Source organism: Scyliorhinus canicula, chromosome 7 (genome assembly GCF_902713615.1).
Source record: "Scyliorhinus canicula chromosome 7, sScyCan1.1, whole genome shotgun sequence".
Classification (NCBI taxonomy): Eukaryota; Metazoa; Chordata; class Chondrichthyes; order Carcharhiniformes; family Scyliorhinidae; genus Scyliorhinus; species Scyliorhinus canicula.
The window spans coordinates 121,434,290-121,459,159 of NC_052152.1; the positions used below are offsets into that span (position 1 = coordinate 121,434,290).

At 48.8% G+C, this 24,870-nt stretch overlaps 1 protein-coding gene across 1 annotated transcript in view; it reads right to left on the reverse strand.

Annotated features, from left to right (window-relative positions):
• Positions 1–24,870, reverse strand: part of phldb2b (pleckstrin homology-like domain, family B, member 2b) — a 329,018-nt gene that overhangs the window by 188,330 nt on the left and 115,818 nt on the right. The window contains exons 6-7 of the mRNA XM_038802341.1: positions 11,481–11,603; positions 3,068–4,389 (exon numbers count right to left, since the gene is read on the reverse strand). Coding sequence (XP_038658269.1) covers positions 3,068–4,389; positions 11,481–11,603 — 1,445 coding nt within the window. The remainder of the gene's footprint in view (positions 1–3,067; positions 4,390–11,480; positions 11,604–24,870) is intronic.

Sequence of the window (24,870 nt, forward strand, 5' to 3'; positions counted from 1 at the left end):
CTGCAATTAACATCTTTAATAACGGCTTCTAACATTTTCCCTCCTGCAGGCTAACTAGCCTATTGTTTCCTATGCTCGGTCTCCCTCTCTTTTTGGATAAAGGAGTTAGATTTGTTACCTTCCAATCTAATGGAACCTTCCCTGAACCTAAGGAATTTTGGAAAATTTAAACCAAAGCATCAACAGTCTCATTGTGAACCTCATCGCGAAGGTACCCCTGGATAGCATTAATTTTCGAAACATTCAGCCCTATCTGCCGATTAATCTTAGATTTGTACTCTCTACCCCTTCCTGTCATGGTCTGTTTATCATTTCCCATATTAATACTTTTCTCTCTTGCCTTGTCTCTACGTTTTGATCCCTTGCCCCCACTCTCTACTTCACTAGTTATGAACAATAGCCCCAGTAGAGTTCAGATGTAGACTGCCCCAACGCTACAGATCCCAGTTTCCCCAGAATAGGTGCCAGTACCTCACTAACCAGAACCCACTTCTCCCACTACAGTCTTCGAGCCACACATTAATCTCCCTAATCTGATCTGTCCTATTCCAATTTGCACATTGCTCAGGTAATAATCCCGAAATTATTATCTTTGAGGTTCTGCTTCTTAATTTGGGAAGCAAAATTCACTGTCGCCATGTTTACAAATACCTTTCTAGGACCTTTCCCTGGAGATGAGGCCGGAATTCTCTGGCCATTGGGATTTTCTTGTCCTGCCTGCAGTGAATCCCCGCCCACGGGACTCCTGGCGGCATGGGATGGCTTCAATGGGATTTCCTTAGTTATGAAGAGATTGGTTAGACTTGGTTTGTTTTCATTGGAGCAGAGGAGACTGAGGGGGGGCATGATTGAGATGTATACAATTATGAGGAGTATAGCTAGAGGAGGCAGGAAGAAACTTTTCCCCTTGATCAATGACCAGGGGGCATAGATTTAAGATCAGGGGCAGGAGGTTCGGAGGGGATGTGAGGAAAAACCTTTTATCCAGAAGGTGGGGGTAGTGGAGGCAGAATCCTCATAACATTTGAGAAGTATTTAGATGTGCACTTGCAATCCCAGGGCATACAAGGCTGTAAAATGGGATTAGAATGGTTAGGTGGTTGTTTTTGACTGGCGCAGACACGATGGGCCGAAGGGCCTTTTCTGTATTGTATGAATCTACGAAGCTAAGCGGTGGGATGAGAGAATACTGCCAGCAGTGAACGGCGCGTCGCCGAGATACATGTGGCCGGAGGACCAGAGAAGCCTGTCCATAGACTCTTTCCCCAGTCCATACCCTAACACACACTTTCTCACTTCTAAAAGAGAGGTTCACTCAGGTATAGAAAAACATCGCCTTCCAACCACAGGACCACCACCATCTAGAAGAAAAAGGGCAGCAGATACCTGGGAACCCCACCACCTGGAGGTCCTCCTCCAAGTCACTCACCAGCCTGACTTGGAAATATATCGGCCATTCCTTCACTGTCACTGGGTCAAAATCCTGGAACTCCCTCCCTATCAGCACTGTGGTTGTACCTGCACCACATAAACTGCAGCAGCTCAAGAAGGCAGCTCACCACCAACTTCTCAAGGGAAATTAGGGATGGACAATAAATTCTGGCTGAGCCAGCGAAGCCCACTTGCTATGAATTAATAAATGTTAAAAAAACAAGGGTTGATTACAGTTTGTATTTCCGCACTGGAAATCCACCAACATATGTTAATATGATGACATGTTAATTACTGTGATGATATCAGTACATGGAATTAGCAGCAGGAATGCCACAGGAGAGATGGTTAGAATGTGGAAAGCAAAAAGGAGTAAAGGAACTGATCTTGCACAATTCAGCTCTTTTACACACACACACACGCACACACACGCACGCACACGCGCGCACGCACACGCACACACACACACGCACACACATATTCCACATAGACAGGATCTGTTCTGGGACACTTGCAGCTACAAGACAATCTCTACATTACAAAAATCCACAAGGACATGGTTTGGGAAATGCAGGATAGTGGTATTGATCCGAGTGGGATCAACCGTGAGCACGATGGATTAGGAGAAGGGGTGGATGGACTAGGAGGGTGAGGGGGATCAATTAATAGGGGAAGGAAGGAGGTATATATTGATTGGGAGAGAGGAATGGTGGGGTTGGCAATGTGTCCTGTAGAGTTAGATTAAAGGTTCTTCACTCTGAAGATTTTAAACATCTTGTACCTTGCAGCCATTGGCAGCTCCTTTCAGGACAGCCTGCTAGGCTACAGGCTCCGTGCCAACCGTTTGTTCAGGGAGTCTTCAATCAGGTTGCAGGCCCCTATTGACATCCAGAATGAACCTAGTGCCCGTTTTAGACTGGAAAACTGAACACCTCTTCTAATGCCTTTACCGATATGGTGGGCAATGTACCTCAACCACTGAAAGCCCAGGAATGGCAGCTGTCATTTTGGACACTTTGACCCTAGGCCTTTCCAGTTTAATCAGATTGCTAGGGCACTATCTGAAAGGATAATAACAATCTTTTTGTAGCATCTCCAGTAAACCAATGAGTACAGAACTATTGTGAATTCCTTCAATAAAGGGGTGAGAGGAAAGGAAAACCAACGTCAACCAGTACACGAAGAGTAACTTTGACAAATTTAAAACTTAATCACTTTTTAATATTTCTTTGGGATATGGGCATGGCTGGCTAGGTCCAGCATTTATTGGCCATCCCTAATTGCCCTTGAGAAGGTGGTGGTGAGTCACCTTCTTGAACCGATGCCATCCCTATGGTATAGGTACGCCCACAGCGTTCTTAGCTATTGTGACCCAGAGCCAATGTCTCAATCAGAGCAGTGACGGAATATGGAGTCCCCATCCCAGAAGCTTTCCGTTAGAACATATCGACTGCAGTTACATAAATCTTCTTACTCGGTCAGTCTGAGGGTAGAATCTGTCACTAGACTGTGTGCTTAGTAGTCGGTGGTTGTATGGACTCTGCCAGAACCGACAATGGAAAATCCATCAGCTGATTATCAAGTGGGACTCCAGCTAATAATAACAATGCCATTAGTTCTAAATCTCTCTACTCACCAGACGCTCCATTTCCTGTTCACGGAGCCTCTCCTCTTTTTGTCGTTGATGGTAGCCCATTAAATCTTCCTCATTGCCCCCGATCGAGCTGATGCTGTTTGTGCGCTTGCGGAATGCAGGGGATACAGAACGTTGTCCCAGCGACGTCACCATCAGCTTACCCGTGTCACCAGTGTGTGGCTCCAGGGGGCTGCCAAGGCTGCTCCGACTCCAGAAGACCTGGTCGGTAGAGTCGACAGAGAAGTCTCCCCCTCCATTTTGAAACTCCTTCCTCCTGGGATCGAGTGTAAAGGGACTATCCCAACCATGCAAATGGGGTGAAGTTAAGGAGATTTTTTGAGCAATCCGCGGGCTTCCTGTGACTTGATGTTCCTCATGGTCTTCCGCTGTAGGGTTCGAATACGGTGACACTGTTTGGTCTGGATGTGTGTAATGAGCTTCTTTCATCGGTAGAGGGAAGTACCTTGGACCCAAGTCTCTGGATTCATCCAAGGCGTTTCTCAGTTTAAGGAAGTCCCCAGACTGAATGGATGAGAAGGGCACCAGCTGGTTGTCTCCAGACTTGTGCAGTCTCGGAAGGGAGCGACTGTGTACTCCCATTTGCCGGAGACAACTCCCAGGTGCTTCCCTGGTTCGGTAACTAGATCCTAAAGCTCCTTCACCAATAGCAATCCTCTCCCGAGCAGAGGGGTAGTAATCAGTGGGGTTGCACGACAAATGCAACTTGCGAGCCAGCCTTGGGCTCGATGGCATGCTGGCTGACTCCTTGCCCCGGACTGATGCCAGACCCAAACGGGCACTTTCTGGCAATGTTGTGTCATCCCATGCTCCCCGTTTGGAGGGGTTTTCCATGAAGCAGTTCCCATAAGCAAGGCTCTGAGCCCTCGAGCCATTCCACAACTCCTGTCTCCTCCCCCAGTGGATGTCATAGGAGGCGGAAACCGTGGGTGATGGGGGACTCTGTGGAGGAGTTGGCGAACCAGTCAGGTGAACTGGCGACCTGACAGGAAAGAACCTCTGGAAACCGTTGCCGGCCTGCCTGTCTGCTGCAGTGGATGAGAACGGGGAATACAATGGTGGCGGCGTGGCATTGCGGCTGGTAAGCACTCTGGGCGCAAATCGCCTTCCTTCAGTGGGAGAGATCTCTGAGGGGCTCCGAGCCCATCCATCTGTCCGTGCGACATATCTACTCGTTTTCATTAGGTTAACCATGTTCTGCATGGTGTTGTCATCTGCGTAGCCATGGAAACCCGTTTCCAATCCAAACTGTCTCGAGGTTGGGTTCTGGCTTGCTGCTTGGTGCTCTCTGATGTTGGGAAAAGCTATCAAAAATAATATATGAATTAGACCAGATTTGATTCAGTTCTTGCCCACCCACCACCCACCCCCCCCACCCCCCAAATCCCACCCCCACCCCCCACCCCCCCACACCCCCCACCACCCCCAACCCCCCCCAACCCCCCCACCACCACCCCCAACCCCCCCCACCCACCCCCCCACCCCCCCCCCACCACCCCACCCACCCCCCCCCACCCCCCCACCCCCCCCCACCCACCCACCACCCCCCCACCCACCCCCCAACCACCCCCCCACCCCCCACACCCCCCACCACTCCCACCACCCCCCCACCCACCCCCCATTAGCCTGCTTGAATACGTTCTGCACTTGGTCGTGGAATTTTACAGATCTGTGCACTTTATGGACATCCACGGACATTAGCTTATCATCTGGAATAATCTATCCTTTTTTGGTCCAAAATAGATAACCTCACACTTGCTTACATCGAAACCATCTCCCACAATTTTCCCATTCAACTAGTCTATCCCTTTGTAGTTTTATGCTGTCATCTACAGTGTCGACAATGCCACCCAAATTTGGATATGTGACTTTCTATGCCGTTATCCAGCATGTTAATGAATAACATGTACAATTAAAGCCCCAACAAAGATCCCTGTGGGATACCACTAGTCACATCTTGCCAATTTGAGTACCTACCCAGTATCCCCAATCTGTCGCCTGCCACTCAACCAATTTCCCAGCCATGTCAGTAATTTGCCCTCGATCCCGTGGGCTTCCAACTTAGTTAGCAGTTTCTTATGTGGGACTTTATCAAGAACCTGCTTGCAGTCCATATAAACAATATCCATAAACATTCCCTGCCCACTACCTTATTCACTTCTTCAAAAATTCAATGAAATTTGTCAGGAATGATCTACCCCGTATGGATCCATGCCGGCTGACTCTGATTAACTGAGACTAAAAATAACCAGAGCGAGGAATAGGAGGAGAAGGGAGGAGCATTTTATGGTTGCTGGACGAGCTAGTCGAGATTGACAGGAGATACTCGGCGGCTCCCACTGAGGAGTTGTCGGCGGAGAGGAAGAGATTACAGGGGCAATTTGATAGATTGATGATGGGAAAGGCGATGGGGCATTTACGAAGGGCGAGGGGGGGTGCAGTATAAATACGGGGAGAAGGCGAGCCATATGAAAATGTATTTCATTTCATTTGCAGAAAGGGGCCTCACGGTAGCATGGTGGTTAGCATCAATGCTTCACAACTCCAGGGTCCCAGGTTCGATTCCCGGCTGGATCACTGTCTGTGTGGAATCTGCACGTCCTCCCCGTGTGTGCGTGGGTTTCCTCCGGGTGCTCCGGTTTCCTCCCACAGTCCAAAGATGTGCGGGTTAGGTGGATTGGCCATGCTAAATTGCCCGCAGTGTAAGGTTAAAGGGGGGGTTGTTGGGTTACGGGTATACGGGTTACGTGGGTTTAAGTAGGGTGATCATTGCTCGGCACAACATCGAGAGCCGAAGGGCCTGTTCTGTGCTGTACTGTTCTATGTTCTATGCTGGCCCACTAGCTGAATAGGACTGCTGCATCCAGGGAAATTCTAAGGGTATGAATAGGGTACTGTCAGAACCAGAAAGGATAAATGAGGTGTTCAGGGGGTGTTATGAGAAGTTGTAGAGGGTCGAGTCGGGTGGAGAGGAAGGAAATATGGGTTTTTAGATGGAGTTTCCAAGGTTGGAAGAAGAGAGAAGGCAGGTGTTGGGGCTGAGGAAGGTGATTGACAGCATTAGAGGGATGAAGTCGGGGGAGGCTCCAGCCTGCTTTCCGGCGGAGTTCTATAAGGCGTTTGTGACAAAGTTGGCACTGTACTTGTTGGGGATCCTTAGTGAGGTGTTGGAGAAGGGGCAGCTGCCAGAGGCACTGACACGGGCGTTGATTACGCTAATCCAGAAGAAGGGGAAGGATCCTTTGGAGTGTGGGTCGTATGGGCCCATTTTGTTGTTGAACACAGATGCAAAAGTGCTGGCTGATGACGGGAAGGATGGAGGGATGTGTGCTGGGGTGGTCGCTGAGGATCAAACGGGTTTTGCAAAGAGCCAACAGCCCTCTAGCAACATCAGGAGGCTGATAAATGTGGTTTTGACTCCGTCAGTAGGGCGGTTGCCGGAGGTCATTGTTTCTATGGATGAAGGCCTTCGATCAGGTGGAGTGGAGGTATTTATTCGAGATTTTGGGTAGGTTTGGGTTTGGCCCGATATTTGTGGCGTGGGTGCGTCTTTTGTATGTAGCCCTGGTGGCAAGTGTATGTCCAAATAGGATGAGTTCACAGAGTTTTGAACTGCACAGAGGAACAAGGTAGGAGTGTCCATTGCCTCTGCTGATGTTTTCACTGGCGATTGAACCCCTGGCGATTAAGCCCTTGGGGGATTGTGAGGGGGATCAGGGAGCGCCAGGTGTCGCTGTACATAGACGACCTGTTGTTCGTGTCGGGCCCATTGGAGAGTATGGGTAGGATCACAGGAATATTGGAGAGGTTTTGGGCCTTCACTGGATACTGGTTAAATGGCGGGAAGAGCGAGGTGCTTCCAGTGAATAAGGCGGGATGGGGGTCCAACTTGGGGCCCTTTAAGGTAGCTAGGGAAAAGTCCAGGTACTTGGGGATTTGGGTGAATGCCCAAGGGAATGGGCTAAGATGCACAAGATGAATTTGACAATTTTGGTGGGGGAGATTAAGGGGGATTTTAAGAGATGGGATACATTCCACCTGACACTGGCAGGGAGAGTGCAGGTGGTAAAGATGAATTTGCTGCCAAGGTTCCCGTTTGATTTCCAGACCCTCCCAATCTTTCTTCCTCAGGCCTTCTTCCGGAAACTGGAGACAGTGATTTCAGAGTTTATTTGGCCAGGGAAGGTAAAGAGGCAAAGGCACTCCCGAGCCTTTTGCACTAGTATTGGGCAGCGATTGTGGAGAAGGTGAGGCGATGGTTGAGGGGACGGGGAGTGGGTCAGGATTCAGGAGGAGTTCTGTCGGGGATCCAGTCTGAGGGCTTTGGTGACGGCCGCACTGCCGTCAGCTCCGGGGAGGTATACAGGGAGCCAGTGGAGGTTAGGGTGTGGAATTAGCTGAGGAGACGTTTTAAGTTGGAGGGGATGTCGAGGTTTAAGCCGGAGGAGATGGATGGGATATATGGGAAGAGGAAGGAGGTGTGATTGGTGGAGGTGAGGGACTTGTATTTGGAAGGGAAGTTTGCAGTTCTGGATGAGTTGCGGGAGAGGTTTGAGTTGCCGAGGAGGAGTGAATTTAGATATATGCAGGCGAGGACTTTGCATGCAAGGAGTGGAGGATGTTTCCCAGTCGCTGGAGTACATCCTATTGGAGCAGCTGCTGCTCCCGGATGAGTTGGGAGAGGTTAGGATTGGGGATATATATGGGTGGTTAAGGGAGCAGGGGAGGACAGTTGGTGAGGATCAAGAACAAATGGGAGGAGTAGTTCATGGTGAGGGGAAATAGGCTGGAGACTTTGGTGCGAGGCGATGCAGAGGGTAAATTCAACCTCCTCCTACACGATAGAACATAGAACGTAGAACGATACAGCGCAATACAGGCCCTTCGGCCCTCGATGTTGCACCGACATGGAAAAAAACTAAAAGCCATCTAACCTACACTATGCCCTTATCATCCATATGCTTATCCAATAAACTTTTAAATGCCCTCAATGTTGGCGAGTTCACTACTGTTGCAGGTAGGGCATTCCACGGCCTCACCACTCTTTGCGTAAAAAACCCACCTCTGACCTCTGTCCTATATCTATTACCCCTCAATTTAAGGCTATGTCCCCTCGTGCTAGCCATCTCCATCCGCGGGAGAAGGCTCTCGCTGTCCACCCTATCTAACCCTCTGATCATTTTGTATGCCTCTATTAAGTCACCTCTTAACCTTCTTCTCTCTAACGAAAGCAACCTCAAGTCCATCAGCCTTTCCTCATAAGATTTTCCCTCCATACCAGGCAACATCCTGGTAAATCTCCTCTGCACCCGTTCCAAAGCTTCCACGTCCTTCCTATAATGAGGCGACCAGAACTGTACGCAATACTCCAAATGCGGCCGTACTACAGTTTTGTACAACTGCAACATGACCTCATGGCTCCGGAACTCAATCCCTCTACCAATAAAGGCCAACACACCATAGGCCTTCTTCACAACCCTATCAACCTGGGTGGCAACTTTCAGGGATCTATGTACATGGACACCGAGATCCCTCTGCTCATCCACACTACCAAGAATTTTACCATTAGCCAAATATTCCGCATTCCTGTTATTCTTTCCAAAGTGAATCACCTCACACTTCTCCACATTAAACTCCATTTGCCACCTCTCAGCCCAGCTCTGCAGCTTATCTATGTCCTTCTGTAACCTGCAACATCCTTCCGCACTGTCTACAACTCCACCGACTTTAGTGTCGTCTGCAAATTTACTCACCCATCCTTCTGCTCTGACCTCTAGGTCATTTATAAAAATGACAAACAGCAACGGCCCCAGAACAGATCCTTGTGGTACGCCACTCGTAACTGAACTCCATTCTGAACATTTCCCATCAACTACCACTCTCTGTCTTCTTTCAACTAGCCAATTTCTGATCCACATCTCTAAATCACCCTCAATCCCCAGCCTCCGTATTTTCTGCAATAGCCGACCGTGGGGAACCTTATCAAACGCTTTACTGAAATCCATATACACCACATCAACTGCTCTACCCTCGTCTACCTGTTCAGTCACCTTCTCAAAGAACTCGATAAGGTTTGTGAGGCATGACCTACCCTTCACAAAACCATGCTGACTATCCCTAATCATATTATTCCTATCTAGATGATTATAAATCGTATCTTTTATAATCCTCTCCAAGACTTTACCCACCACAGAAGTTAGGCTCACCGGCCTATAGTTACCGGGGTTATCTCTACTCCCCTTCTTGAACAAAGGGACCACATTTGCTATCCTCCAGTCCTCTGGCACTATTCCTGTAGCCAATGATGACATAAAAATCAAAGCCAACGGCTCAGCAATCTCTTCCCTGGCTTCCCAGAGAATCCTAGGATAAATCCCATCAGGCCCCGGGGACTTATCTATTTTCACCTTGTCCAGAATTGCCAACACTTCTTCCCTACGCACCTCAATGCCATCTATTCTAATAGCCTGGGTCTCAGCATTCTCCTCCACAATATTATCTTTTTCCTGAGTGAATACCGACAAAAAGTATTCATTTAGTATCTCGCTTATCTCCTCAGCCTCCACACACAACTTCCCACCATTGTCCTTGACTGGCCCTACTTTTACCCTAGTCATTCTTTTATTCCTGACATACCTATAGAAAGCTTTTGGGTTTTCCTTGATCCTACCTGCCAAAGACTTCTCATGTCCCCTCCTTGCTCGTCTTAACTCTCTCTTTAGATCCTTCCTCGCTTACTTGTAACTATCAAGCGCCCCAACTGAAACTTCACGCCTCATCTTCACATAGGCCTCCTTCTTCCTCTTAACAAGAGATTCCACTTCTTTGGTAAACCACGGTTCCCTCGCTCGACCCCTTCCTCCCTGCCTGACTGGTACGTACTTATCAAGAACATGCAATAGCTGTTCCTTGAACAAGCTCCACATATCCAGTGTGCCCAACCCTTGCAGCCTACTTCTCCAACCTACACATCCTAAGTCATGTCTAATGGCATCATAATTGCCCTTCCCCCAGCTATAACTCTTGCTCTGCGGGGTATACTTATCCCTTTCCATCACTAACGTAAAGGTCACCGAGTTGTGGTCACTGTTTCCAAAGTGCTCACCTACCTCCAGATCTAACACCTGGCCTGGTTCATTACCCAAAACCAAATCCAATGTGGCCTCGCCTCTTGTTGGCCTGTCAACATATTGTGTCAGGAAACCCTCCTGCACACATTGTACAAAGAACGACCCATCTAATGTACTCGAACTATATCTTTTCCAGTCAATATTTGGAAAGTTAAAGTCTCCCATAACAACTACCCTGTTACTTTCGCTCTTTTCCAGAATCATCTTCGCCATCCTTTCCTCTACATCCCTAGAACTATTAGGTGGCCTATAGAAAACTCCCAACAGGGTGACCTCTCCTTTCCTGTTTCTAACCTCAGCCCATACTACCTCGGAAGAAGAGTCCCCATCTAGCATCCTTTCCGCCACCGTAATACTGTCCTTGACTAGCAGCGCCACACCTCCCCCTCTTTTGCCCCCTTCTCTGAGCTTACTAAAACACCTAAACCCCAGGACCTGCAACACCCATTCCTGTCCCTGCTCTATCCATGTCTCTGAAATGGCCACAACATCGAAGTCCCAGGTACCAACCCATGCTGCCAGTTCCCCTACCTTATTTCGTATACTCCTGGCATAATCAGCTTGATTCAGTTCAAGGTGGTGCACAGGGTACTCAGGGGAGGATGAGTGGGTTCTTCCAAGTGGTGGCCAATGAGTGGCGAGAAGTGTGGGTGAGGGCCGGCGAATCATGCGCACATGTTCTGGGGTTGCGGGAAGCTGGAGAGTTACTGGGAAGCGGTGTTCGGGACGTTATCTAAGATTGTGGGGTGGAGGTCAGGCCAGACCCCACGGTGGCGATCTCTGGGATCAGAAATGCCAGAGCTGATGGAGGGGAAGGGGGCCGATGTTGTGGCCTTCGCTTCTCTAATCACCCGGCGAAGGATCTTGCTAAATTGGAGGTCGGATACACCGCCGGGGTGGCGGCCTAGCTGGGGGACTTGTACAATTTTCTCCAGTTGAAAAAGATGAAATTTGAACTGAGGGGGTGGGTGCAGGGCTTTGACACACAGTGGGGGTTGTTCACGACAATGTTTGAGGAACTGTTCGTCGCGGAGGGGGGAGGAGAGTGGGGGGGGGGGGAAGAGAAAAACTGTACAGACTATGGACTGTGAGTTGTGGAGTGTGTTTTTATATATGTTACTTTTGTTTTTTACACATGGTTGGAATAAAATACATTAAAAAAAATGAAAAAGAACAATCTTATAAAGCACAAATGGAGAAAGCAGCTCCCCCCCCCCCCCCACACAGCCTCCCAGTTCACCAAATATTCCTATCCCGTCTCCTACCTGGAATCAAGCTGGGTGAAGAAATTAAGATCTCATTATCAGGCTTCATGTTCTTTATATGTCTGGCTTTGATGGGATGATTGAATCGAAAGTAGTTTGATTGGCCGAGGCACAAAATGCAACCTGCAGCAAAGAAATACAAGAGTGTTATCGATCGTTCTGTTTTGAAGCTCCTTCTTCCAGGAGACATTTTCCTGGTTTCTGATTGACACATGAAAAGCAATAACATGATTATTAATTTGCTCCAATCCAATTGCAGAGCCAAAGCCAGCACCCTGCCATGACAGTTCCTCCTTGTGGTGAGGTAGCTCGACGGTGCCATCTCTGGCCGGCAGTGGTAGTGGTGCAAATCGGGCAGGCAGTTGCCGAGGATGAGTAACAGATCTCTCTCAACATATCCATACCCTCTCTCTGCTCGACAACAAGGAAAAGGGAGCAGGAAACAGGGGGACACTCCCTTTAATATTAATTGGGGGAAGAATCATCCAGCATTGGCAGCTTTGACAAAGGGACATCTGGACTCGAAACGTTAGCTCTTTTCTCTCCCTACAGATGCTGCCAGACCTGCTGAGATTTTCCAGCATTTTCTCTTTGGTTTCAGCATTGGAATATCGTAGTTCAATTCAAAATCATGTTAGTGTGGCCTAGGTTGTTAAAGGTGGCAGATCGCCAGACACATAAAAAACAGACACAAAACATACACCCAAATTTAACGCTCTCACACACACACACATCCAGGCACAACCTGTAAAGCGACCTTGATAGATTAAGTGACTGGGCAAAATGTAACAGGTGCAATTCAATGTGGAGAAGTGAGAGGTTATCCACTGGTGCTCAAGAAAAATAAGGGAACAATAGAGTCAGAACTGCACAGAAGGAGGCCATTCAGCCCAGCAAGTGCATGTCATCTCTGTGCCAATAAACCTAGTCAGGCCCATTCCACCTGCTCTAAACCTGTAACTCTTCCCTCAAGTGTGCATCCAATTTCCTTGTGAAATAATTAATTGTCTCGGCTTGTGGGCAGCGAGTTCCAGTTCATTATCACTGCCTATGTAAAAAAAAGTTCTTCCTCACATTCCCCCCACCATATCTCTTGCACAAAACTTTCAATGTGTCCCCTAGTCCTTGTACCGTCAGATAATAGAAACAGCTTTTCCCTTTGTATATCTTATCTAAACCTGTCGGCCTCTTGACAACCTCTATCAAATCTCCCCTCAATCTCCTATGCTCCAAGGAGAACAATCCCAACTTCTCTCACCGAACCTTGTAGATAGAATCCCTCACCCCGGGGACCATTCTGGGAAATCTCCCCCTGCATCCTCTCATGGACCTCTCACATCCTTCCTCATGTGCAGTGACCAGAACTGGACACAAGCCAGGGCGTTTATAAAGCAGTGGTTTTGATGTGCCGTGAGAACTGTCCAAGTGTGCTGTGAAATTTAGCCCTGGGTCCTAGAATAGTCACTAACAGAACCTTCAACACTGTACAGTCGAGGGTGAAGAGATTCCCAGCTATTAGTGTGAGGGGTCCCTCCAATACTGTTTCATCAAGGTGTGATGAATGTAGGAATTTCCGATATATTGTATTATATGTATTTGGTGCAGTAAGGGTTTAAAGCCTGGGTTAGTGTGTGTATGACTTCTTCTTAAAAATACTTGTTTGAAGGCAGCCAGGCTTTTCGGAGGAGGAGGTACAATTAAAGCATCGTAAAAGTTTGGGCTAATAGACTTTTATTCATATTAAGAGGGTTTTCTGGGGAGTAGATCATTAGAGACATTGTGTTCAGCTTAGTGAGATGATATAATTAATGGGAGGAGCTAGGGGCTTCAGGTGTGGAGGTTTTCAATGTATTTTTAACTAGAAGGGTTCTGAAGAAATACAGCCAGAGATTCTGCTTCATTCTGACAGGGTGGCAGGTCTCTTTCTTTCACATAGTCTCAGAAGATTTTTCTTTCTCAAAGTGGAGTATCCCAAGACAAATCTTTACAGCAAATATTCCGGAGTCTGCTAATTGTATTTAAAAGTGATTGTGACCCGATACGGTTTATTGTTTGAGTGGAAATAAAGATAGCAGTTAAGGGTTATTGTGCCACTGCATTGCTTAGTATTCTTTAAGAGGTAATTGTGATGTTCTTTGATTTCTTAACGAGGCTGGCTTCCAAGTATAGTGTCTCACAAGGAACATCAAATCGAATTTATTTACACGACAAAATGAATAGATTTGTCTTGCTTGCTAAGATATAAAAGGTTACAGATTGGCTGAAACTATAATACTAACTACAGAGGCCGACTATTCACTATCTCGCCTGACAATCTACTCCCCCAATCAGAGTATCACGTGATCCACATGTGTGCGCTTGATGCTTGATGGTTGGATGTAGTTACGGTAAACTGTTAACCCTTCATTATTCTTAAAATACGCATATTGTCACAGTAATTATAAGCTATTTTCTTCACAGAATCACATAGAAAGAGGCCCTTCGGCCCATCGAGTCTACACCAACATGTGAAAAACACCTGACCTACCTATCTAATCCTATTTGCCAGCACTTGGCCCATAGCCTTGAACGTTATGGATGTGCCAAGTGCTCATCCAGGTACTTTTAAAAGGATGTGAGGCAACCGGCCTCTACCACCCTCCCAGGTAGTGCATCCCAGACCATCAGCACCCTCTGGGTAAAACCATTTTTCCTCAATTCCCCCATAAACCTCCTGTCCCTGACCTTGAACATGTGTCCCCTTGTGACCGACCCTTCAACTAAGTGGAACAGCTTTGCCCTATCCATCCTGTCGATGCCCCTCATAATCTTGTTATTGTAGTCAACGAGGAGCTCCAAAAAGGTGAGTCAAAAGTAGTTTATTCTGATTCACGGTTAGGAAATACAGCAACTAAACAATACTCCAGGTCCCAGCTGGAACCATTCTGAGATGCCGGCTCCCTCTTGGACGAGTTTTTATCTCGGGGCATAAATGAGCCCACTCCTGGGCCTCCACCCCTCAGCAGGGGAGCTGGTATTCCATGAGCCCTACGGGGAAATTGATCGGGCCATCCCCGTGGGGGTAAAAACATTTGTACCCCTTGGTCAGGCCACCCCTCAGTCTTCTCTGCTCCAGCGAAAACAACCCAAGCCTATCCAACGTCTCTTCATAACTTAAATGTTGCATCCCAGACAAGATCCTGGTGAATCGCCTCTGCATCCCCTCCAGTGCAATCACATCCTTCCTATAATGTGGTGGCCAGAACTGCACACAGTACTCCAGATGTGGCCTCACCAAAGTTCTATACAACTCCAACATGACCTCCCTGCTTTTGTAATCTATGCCTTGATTGGCAGCAGCTGCGGGAGGCTACACATCTCTGCTTAATAAATTGATGCACTATCAATTACGACGAGACGAGAGTAGAGTGTAATCGAGGCTTTATTAGGCAGAGATGTGTAACCTCCTGCAGCTGCTGCCGAAATGGCTGCAGCTCGGAGAGCCCACACATTTATACTCCGCCTACTGGGCGGAGCCAGCAGGCAGGGCTCTACCCCCGTACCTGTAGTACAGGAGCCTTACCATAATACACCACATATGCGATATATATACAACAGTGGTGACTACCACAAAAGGTAAGTGTCCACATGCCTTTTTCACCACGCTACTAACCATACCCCTATTTCTTTGTGAAATCACTCCTGGAGTGAGGAGCCCTTTTCTCAGTCTTACAAAATGAAATTAAATATTGGGGTTTCTGTCCAGTATCCTAGCCACTGCTGGGGTTTGGTCTGGGATTGTAATAACTAATTAACTCAATGCTTGATTAGGTTTTTAAAAAGAAGTCACAGGACTGTCTCCATTGGATGGATCATTTGGTGTGTGGCACTATTTTGCAATTAGTTTTTGCTGCACATTCTTTCATTTAAAGCGGAGACAATTGCCATAGAGACACAATTGTCCTTATTCATTCACAGATTCAATTATGGGAAATCTATTCTGGTTTCTTGGGTTAACCGACATCCCATAATTATTTTAAGACAAAAACCCAACTTGGAAGCTTTCACCCCAGAACCCAACCCACACATGAAATAAATCCAGGTTATTTCAAAAGAAATCAGCAAGACTGAATTTGGTTTCCTCAGAATGTCAAGGAAACGGCCAAAGTAAGGATTGGGAAAAAAAAATCCAGGTGTGTGTATTAAAAAAGCCTTCCCAAAATGCAGCTGATGAATAAGTAGCCAGACTGAGACTTTAGAATGGATGAGAATCTGAATGTGTTTCTCTGTCTCTATGCTGATCAACCCAAACTGAAGGTCTGGAAGCTGGAAGCACGTTGGAGTTCAAACATCACAGTATTGATTCATCAAACATCTTTTTTTTTAACTCAAGTCTTTTGCGTGTTAGGGAAAGATACAAATTATAGGAAGTAAGGGAGATCACAGGGTTGCCTTGTTATTTGTCTTTTGCCTCGTCAAAGCCATAATTATCATATAACCATCAATTTCAATGTCTTTAAAATTATTTTCATGGAATAATACAGAAATACACAAACTAATTGAAAAATGCAGCCAAGAAAGGGGATGGTCACAAATATTAAATAATTTCACGGAGCAATTCAGGTCAATTTCCGGATTTATCAGAATCTTTTTCTCTCTCATTTTTGAAGGCAACAGATTTTGTTGAGTCCTGGATTGTAATATTTCCTCTTTCTCCCCGACCATGGCCTTGGTTAATTCAATTATTCTTAATTAAGGGCGGGCATTTAAAAAATATATATAAAGTCCATCCAGAACTACCTGGAAACAAATGATACGGGGGAGGTCTCTGCAACGACGGTCTGGGAAGCTTTGAAGGCAGTAGTCAGAGGGGAAGTAATCTTGATACTGGCCCACAGAGAAAAGGTAGAACGGGCTGAGAGGGATAGGTTAGTTGAGGAGATACTCCAGGTGGACAGGAGATATTCGTAGGCCTCGGACGCGGGCTACTGAGGGAGCAGCGGTGTTTACAGGTGGAGTTTGGGCTGTTGACCACAGGGAAAGCAGTGGAACAGTTGAGGAAGGCAAGAGGGAGGGTGATCTATGAGCACGGGGAAAAGGCAAGCAGAATGTTGATGCACCAACTCAGGAAAAGAGAGACGGCCAGGAAGATAGGTAAAGGGTAGAGACGGTAATACTGTCCTGGACCCAACGGGGGTGAACGAGGTGTTTAAGGACTTTTATAGTAAATTATATGAGTTGGAGCCCCCGGCTGGGGTGGAGGGGATGAGGCAGTTTCTGGATCAGTTGAGGTTCTCGAGGGTGGAGGAGGACCTGATGGAGGCCCAATTGAGATTGAGGAAATAATCAAGGGGCTGGAGAACATGCAGTCGGGCAAGGCCCCGGGGCTGACGGCTACCCAGTGGAATTCTATAAGAAGTTTTGAGAGATATTGAGTCCATTGCTCGTGAGGACATTTAAAGAAGCAAAAGAGAGAAGGGATTCCTTCCCCCAAACCTCCCAGCCCCTCCATCAGGAGCAAAGAGGGTCATACAGGCCAATTTCTCTACTGAATGTGGATGCCAAACTGCTGGCTAAGATACTGGCCACAAGGATAGAGGACTATGTCCTGGGAGTGATAGGGGAAGACCAGGAGGGATTTGTTAAGGGCAAGCAACTCAAGGCCAATGTTCGAAGGCTATTAAATGTTATTCTGATGCCCTCAGAAGGAGAGGAGGTGGTGGTAGCGATGGATGCGGAGAAGGCTTTTGATTGGGTGGAGTGGAATTACCTGTGGGAAGCGCTGGGAAGGTTTGGGTTTGGTGAGGGCTTTATTGACTGGGTGCAGTTGCTCTATCAGGCACCAGTCGTGAGTGTGCGTACGAACCGGTTGAGGTGGGGGTATTTAAAACTACACCAAGGGACGAGGCAAGGGTGCCCCCTCTCCCTGTTACGTTTGTTCTGGCCATAGAGCCATTGGCCATGGCGTTAAGAGCCTCTAGAAACTGGAAAGGGCTGGTTGGGGGGGGGGGGGGGGGGGGAAGTAATGCGAATACTGGAGGAATTTGGTAATTTTTCGGGGTATAAATTGAACAAGGGGAAGAGCGAGATGTTCGCGATCCAGGCAAGAGGACAAGAGAAGAGACTGGGAGAGCTGCTGTTTAGAATGGTAGGAAAGAGCTTTCGGTATCTGGGAATCCAGGTGGCCCGGGAATGGGAGGCACTGCACAAGTTAAACCTATCCCGGTGGGTAGAACAAATGGAAGGGGACTTTAAGAGATGGGACATGCTCCAACTATAACTGGCGGGGAGGGTACAGACCGTGAAAATGACGGTCCTCCCCAGATTTCTGTTTGTCTTTCAGTGCCTCCCCATCTTCATCCTTAAGGACTTTTTTAAGCGGGTGGACAAGGTTAGTTTGAGCTTTGTGTGGGCAAGTAAAACCCCGGCGGTAAAGAAAGTGTTGCTGGAGCGCAGTCGGGGGTGGGGGGCGGGTGGAGGGTGGGCTGGCGCTGCCGAAATTCTGCAATTACTACTGGGCGGCTAATATAGCCATGATTAGGAAGTGGGTAGTGGGGATGGGGTCGGTATGGGAGTGGATGGAGGCGGCGTCATGGAAAGACACCAGTTTGGGAGCACTGAAAACGGCACCTCTTCCGTTCTCGCCGGCCCGATACTCTACAAGTCCGGTGGTAGTGGTTCTGAGGATCTGGGGGCAATGGAGAAGATATAAGGGAGCGGCGGGAGCATCGATTTGTACCCCGATTTATAATAATCACAGGTTTGTACCAGGTAGGCTCGATGGCGGGTTCCGGAGTTGGCAGAGGGCAGGAATTAGAAGGATGGGGGATCTATTTATAGACGGGAGTTTTCCCAGATTGAAAGCTTCGGAGGATAAATTTAAATTGCCAGCAGGGAATGGTTTTAGGTATTTGGAGGTGCAAGACTTCCTGAGAAAGCAGGTTCCGGCCTTCCCACTGCTGCCACCGCGGGGGATACAGGATAGAGTAGTCTCCAGTACCTGGGTGGGAGAGGGGAAGGTATCGGATATTTACCAGGACGTCGCGGAGGCGGAGGAAACTCCGGTGGAGGAGCTTAAGGGCAAGTGGGAGGACGAGCTAGGAGGAGAGATAGAGGCGGGTCTGTGGGCGGATGCCCCAAGCAGGGTTAATACCTCCTCATCAGGCTTAGCCTGATGCAATTAAAGGTAGTCCACCGGGCACAGATGACAGGGGCGAGGAGGAGTACGTTTTTTGGGGTAGAGGACAGATGTGCGAGGTGCGCGGGAAGCCCAGCAAATCATGTCTACACGTTTTGGGCTTGCCCGAAGCTTGGAGAGTTTTGGCAGGGTTTTGCTAAGGCAATGTCCACGGTTCTAAAAACATGGGTGGTGCCGAGTCCGGAGGTGGCAATCTTTGGAGTGCCGGAAGATCCGGGAGTTCAGGGGGCGAAAGGGGCTGACGTCTTGGCCTTTCCCTCCCTGGTTGCCCGGAGACGGATCTTGTTAATGTGGAGGGACTCGAAGCCCCCGGGTTAGTGACATGGCTGGGTTTCTCAGTCTCGAGAAGATAAAGTTCGCTTTAAGAGGGTCAATGGTTGGGCTCTCCCGGAGGTGGCAGTCGTTCGTCGACTTTCTCGGGGAAAATTAAAATGTCAGCAGATGCAATATTCCAGGTGGGGGGGGAGGATTGTTGTTGTGCGGTTGAGGTGCGTGAAGATTGGGCTGGGGGGGGGTAAATGTTTATTTTACCATGTTGATGTCATTGTTTATGTTACTGTTATAAAAATTTTCAAATACTTCAACAAAATAGCATTAAAAAAAAATATATATATATATATAAATATAATTTAAGATTTGTTGCTGGTTGTGATACCGCCTTTCAAAATCTTTTTTTTTTAACGGCACGTTTTCACGCGGAACTTGCCAAAAATGTAGCGGGCGCCAAAGTTCCATCTCCATGGAAATGGGACACTGGGTGGCCTCGCCCCTTGTATGTGATTGGGCACTTTCGATTCGTTGCATTGTGGGGCGCTAATGAGCAATCAATTTAGCTGAAAAAAGTGAGGGGCTGTGGAATTGTTTGTCTCATTGAAGTGGGCCATGATACTGAAAAGGTTGGGAATCTTTGTTATAAAAGGTGCAGGATAACTTCTTCTGTACTCAGTACCTCTAATTATAGAGCCCAAGATCCCAACTGCCTTGCTAATCACTTTGCTCTGCCACCTTCTGCATCTGCACACTCTTGGGACTGTGCCTTTAAGTCAAGATTGCCTCGCCCTGTCTCTCCTGCCAAAATGTTTCACCTCACACTTGTCTTCCCGTTCTGCCAGCCAATCTATTGGTACTCGATTGGTATCATCCTCACAGTCAGTCACTCCTCCAAGTTTATAGAATCATAGAATCCCTACAGTGCAGCAAGAGGCCATTTGGCCCATCGAGTCGGCACTGACCCTTCAAATGAGCATGCTGCCCATTTATAAATGTCCACCCCGCCCTATCTCCGTAATCCCATAACCGAACCTGCACATCCCTGGACACTGAGGGCAATCCAGCTAACCTGCACACCTTTGGACTGTGGGAGGAAACCGGAGCACCCGGAGGAAACCCACGCAGACATGGGGGAGAACGTACAAACTCCACACTGACAGTCACTCAAGGCTGGAATTGAATCCGGGTCGCTGGCGCTGTAGGCAGCAGTGCTAACCACTGTGCCACGTACCACCCCTTGGTAACATTTGCAAATTTTGAATATATACACTGAATTCCAGTATCCATGTCATTTACAGATTTGAAGAAAAGCAGTGGTCCCAGGACTGATCCTTGTGAATATCATTGTCCACCATCCTCCTACCAGTGAATTCGCTAAATGGTGAAAACCATGGGCTGCGCTGGAATCATAGAATATTCAGTGCAGAAGAAGGCTATTCGGCCCTTCGAGTCTACATGGGCCCTTGGGAAGAGCACCCTACCCAAGCACACACCTCCACCCTATCCTGACGCCTCCACCCTATCACCGTAACCCCACCTAATCTTTTAAGGCACTACGGGCAATTTTGCAGAGCCAGTCCACCTAACCTGCACATCTTTGGACTGTGGGAGGAAACCGGAGCACCCGGAGGAAACCCACGCACACACGGGGAGGATGTGCAGACTCCGCACAGACAGTGACCCAAGCCGGGAACCGAACCTGGGACCCTGGAGCTGTGAAGCAACTGTGCTAACCACTGTGTTACAGTGCTGCCCTCAGGAACAGAGAGATTGCGATCTAAAAACTAGTGGAAAGCACAAAAATAATTACAAAGGCTTGTGGAATATTGGCTTCTACTGCAGGACAGCTAGAAAGTAAAGGGGTGACTGTTTTGTAACCTCGCTTGGAGCACATCTGGAATATTGTTTTCTGTTCTGGCACTAATCTCAGGAAGGATCAATTGACCTTGAAAGGGGTGTAGCAGAGATTCACCACATGGATACCAGGGCAAAAAGGGTTAAGTTATGGGGTGAAGACTTCCAGTGACGGTGCTGTGCTGATCAGACGCACATCAGGTGGCTCTCCACCAGAACATAACCAAACAGGCGCCTAAAAGGTGAAATTAGCCCAAACATCTGGTAGCATCACAACCTCAATTAAGAAAGGGAAGGAACAGAGCCAGCATGCCAGCAAATGGGAGCTCGAGAGTCTGAAGAGATGGCAGGAGCGGAGGAGAAATCCACGAACAACAGGCGGGCGAGCCGGACCATCCCGGAGAGAGGGAGACTGACGACATGAGCATCAGCCTCCCTCTTCCCCCACCTGGAGATGGATGGAAGAAGTTCCTGACGAAGGAACTGACCACGATGAGAGAGGCAATAAAGATAGAAACCAGGTGGCAGTCAAGGTGGCAGTAATGAAGGAACTGGTCGCCATACAGATGGCAATAGATGGACTGGGGAGAAGGTGGAGGCGCAGGGGAACCCATCCTCAAGCTGGAGAAGGCGTCGACGGTCCAGAGCAACACAACTGGAGACCTGGTTAAATGGTTGGTGATGACCCAGGGAAGCTTGAGGGGGTAAGTCGAGGACCAGGAGAATAGGTCCCGACGCCAGAACATTCAGATGGTGGGCCTGCCAAGGGGGATCGAGGACAGAGACCCGACGGACTATGTGGCCCAAATGCTGGACCACCTAGTCGGGAGAGTTGGTTCCCCAATCCCCCGGAGATCGACAGAACACACAGGTCGCTCCATCCGAAGCCCAAGGTGGGAGAACAACCGAGGGGATAATCACAAAATTGCATCGGTATCAGGACCGTGAGATGATCCTGAGGTGGGCAAGACAGACGAAGGTAAGTAGCGAGGAAGGGCACAGAATCCGGGTCTATCAAGGCATTGGGACAGTCTTGGCAAAGTGGTGGGCGAATTTAACCAGGCGAAATAGGCCTTGTTCAGGAGCGGAGTGAGATTTGGAATGTTGTTCCCAGCCAGGCTCTAAGTCATGTTCCAGAATACGGAAGATTACTTCAGCACCCTGCCGGAGACAGACCAGTTTGTTCAGTCAATCGGCCTGGGCAAGAGGGTAGGCAAAGCAACGCTGAAGACGAAGCAGAGGAGAAAGCGGGAAGGAAAGAACTATGATGAAAACACAATATGTTTGAGCGGGACAGTGCTGCCTCACTTTGATCCCGTCAGGGAGGGCTCGTCTGGCAGTGGGAGTGGGTGGGGAGACACAGTGACAGGGAGGGGGAATGAAAGGGGGAGACAGGGAGAGGGGCACACGGGAAGAAGGAACACAAGGGGAACACAAAGAGAAGAAAGGGTTGGGTCTCAGATTGGCTTCAGCAGGTATGGTGCAGGCTGAGAGAACAAGAGGGAGACACACCCGAGAGAAAAGGACCGACTGCGGGTAAGAAAGGGCTGGGTGGGACAGATGGACCATTCATGCTAAGGGATGAGGGCAAGGGGGGTAGCCATATTGATCAGTAAGAGGACGGTGTTCATGGGGACAAGGACAGTTACGGACCCAGGGGGACGGTACGTCATGGTCAGCGGTGTCCTGGATGGGGCACCGGTAGTCTTGGTAAACGGGTACATGTCCAACTGGGATGACACGGATTTCATAAAAAAAGACCATGGTAGAAATCCCCGACATTGCACACACCAACTGATCATGGGCAAGTGGGGGAAGAGAGAGAGAGAGAGAGAGCGAGAGAGCGAGAGAGAGAGAGAGAGAGAGAGAGAGAGAGAGACCATTTCACTGTGTACAGGACCCATTGACGGACCGATCAAGCCCCAAAACAGGGAAAAAGGCATGGCCGGGTAGCTGAGAACATTCAGGGAGCAGATGGGGGCAGTGGATCCATGATGGTTCCTCCAACCATGTCAGAAGGAATTCTCGATCTTTTCGCCAGGGCACAATGTATACGCCCATATTGACTTCTTTGCAGTAGGGAAATCGATGCTTCCAGAAATAGTCAGAGCAGAATATTCCATGATAGTCATCTCCCACCACACTCCACATTACATGGAGACGGGCCGTGCCCAGCACCCCAACATGGAGGTTGGATACAGGCCTCATGGTCGACAAGCTAATCTGCCAGAAAACATCACAGGCCATAAACAAGTACATCACTATCAACCAGAATGGGAAGGCACTGAAGGTGGTCATTAGGGGAGAGATTCTAGCCGACAAAGCTAGAATCATAGAGACAGGGAAGAGAAGGCGACAAGGCAACAACTGATTGACTCTATCCTGGAGGTCGACAGAAAGTACTCTGAGGCCCTGACCATAGAGCTGCTGGCGGAGAGGAAAAAGCTACAAATTCTTGTTAACCTGCTATCCACCAGGAAAGCAGTACACCAACTCCGCCAGACGCAGGGGACCTTTTATGAACATGGGGACAGGCTGGCCGCCTGTTGGCTCACCAGCTGAGAAGGCAGGCAGCCACGAGGGAAATAGCCCAGCTAACAGACAGCAGAGGCAGACTGGTAGCAGAACCAAACAGGGTCAATGAAGCATTTGAAGACTTCTACCAAGGACTATACACCTCCGAGCCCCCCGTCGGTGACTCGGGGATGCAACGGTTCCTCGATGGACTGGACATGCCAGTCGTGGGGGAAGACAGACGGGGGGAGCTGGAAGCACCAATAGGGCCGGGAGATGTCATGGAGAGCATCAACTCCATGCAGGTGGGGAAGGCGCCGGGACCTGATGGGTTCCCGGTCGACATCTATTAAACGTTTGCATCAACCCTGGTCCCGTGCCTACGGGAGATGTTCGCAGACTCACTAGCGAGAGGCATCCTGCCTTCTGTGCTGACACAGGCCAAGATATCACTGATACCCAAAAAAGAAAAGGACCCAATGGAATGTGGATCATATAGACCCATTTCGCTGCATTTCGTAGACGCAAAAATACTCCTGAAAGTCCTGGCTATGAAACTGCAAGACTGCTTACCAGAGGTGGTCGCAGCGGACCAGACGGGCTTTGTCAAGAGTAGACAGCTGTGAACATCAGGCAGCTGCTGAATGTGATACTGACCCCATCCAGGGAGGGAACACCTGAGGTGATCATCTCCCTGGACGGTGAAAAGGCCTTCGACAGAGTCAAATGGAAATGCCTCATTGAGGTACAGGGGCGGTTCAGGCTGGGACGAGGTTCACTTCGTGGGTGAAACTCCTGTACAACAACCCAAGGCGAGCGTTCGGACCAACACTACCAGCTCTGAATACTCCCAGCTGCACAGAGACACACGGCACAAATGCCCGCTGTTCCCGCTCTAGTTCGCCCTGGCAATCGAACCACTGGCAATCGCTCTGCCAACGCGGGAGACTAGAAGGGCACCGAAAGAGGAAGCTGAGAGCACAGAGTCTCTCCTATCTGGATGACCTGCTCCTCAACATCTCGGATTCACAGAACAACCTGAAAGTATTCATGAAGTTCCTGGAAAAGTCCGGAGCCATCTTGGGCTGCAAGAACGAGGTATTCCTGGTGAACCTGAATGGAGGAGGGGCAGAGCTGGAGGGTCTCACATCAAACTAGCCCAAAGTAAATTCCACTGCCTGGGGTTCCAGATAGCCCGGGACTGGACACGGATCCACAAGTGGAATCTGATCAGTCTGGCGGAGGAAGTTAAAAAGGATCCACAGAGATGGGATGGACCCGTTTTCCCTGGCGGGGAGCAGGCAGGCAATCAAGATGAACGTACTGCCAAGGTTCCTCTTCCTGTTTAGATCCAAACCGATCTTCATCCCCGAGGCCTTTTTCCAAGGAGTGGACAAAATGATCATGGCGTTTGTGTGGAGGGGGAGAAAACCCAAGACTACACTGCAAAGGGGGGAAAATATGGGCGGCCTGGCCCCACTGAACCTGCCACTGGGCAACCAGGGCCGAGGTAGTGAGGGGATCGATACAAGAACCGAACATGGAATGAGAGGCTGGAAGAGTCCTCCTGGAATA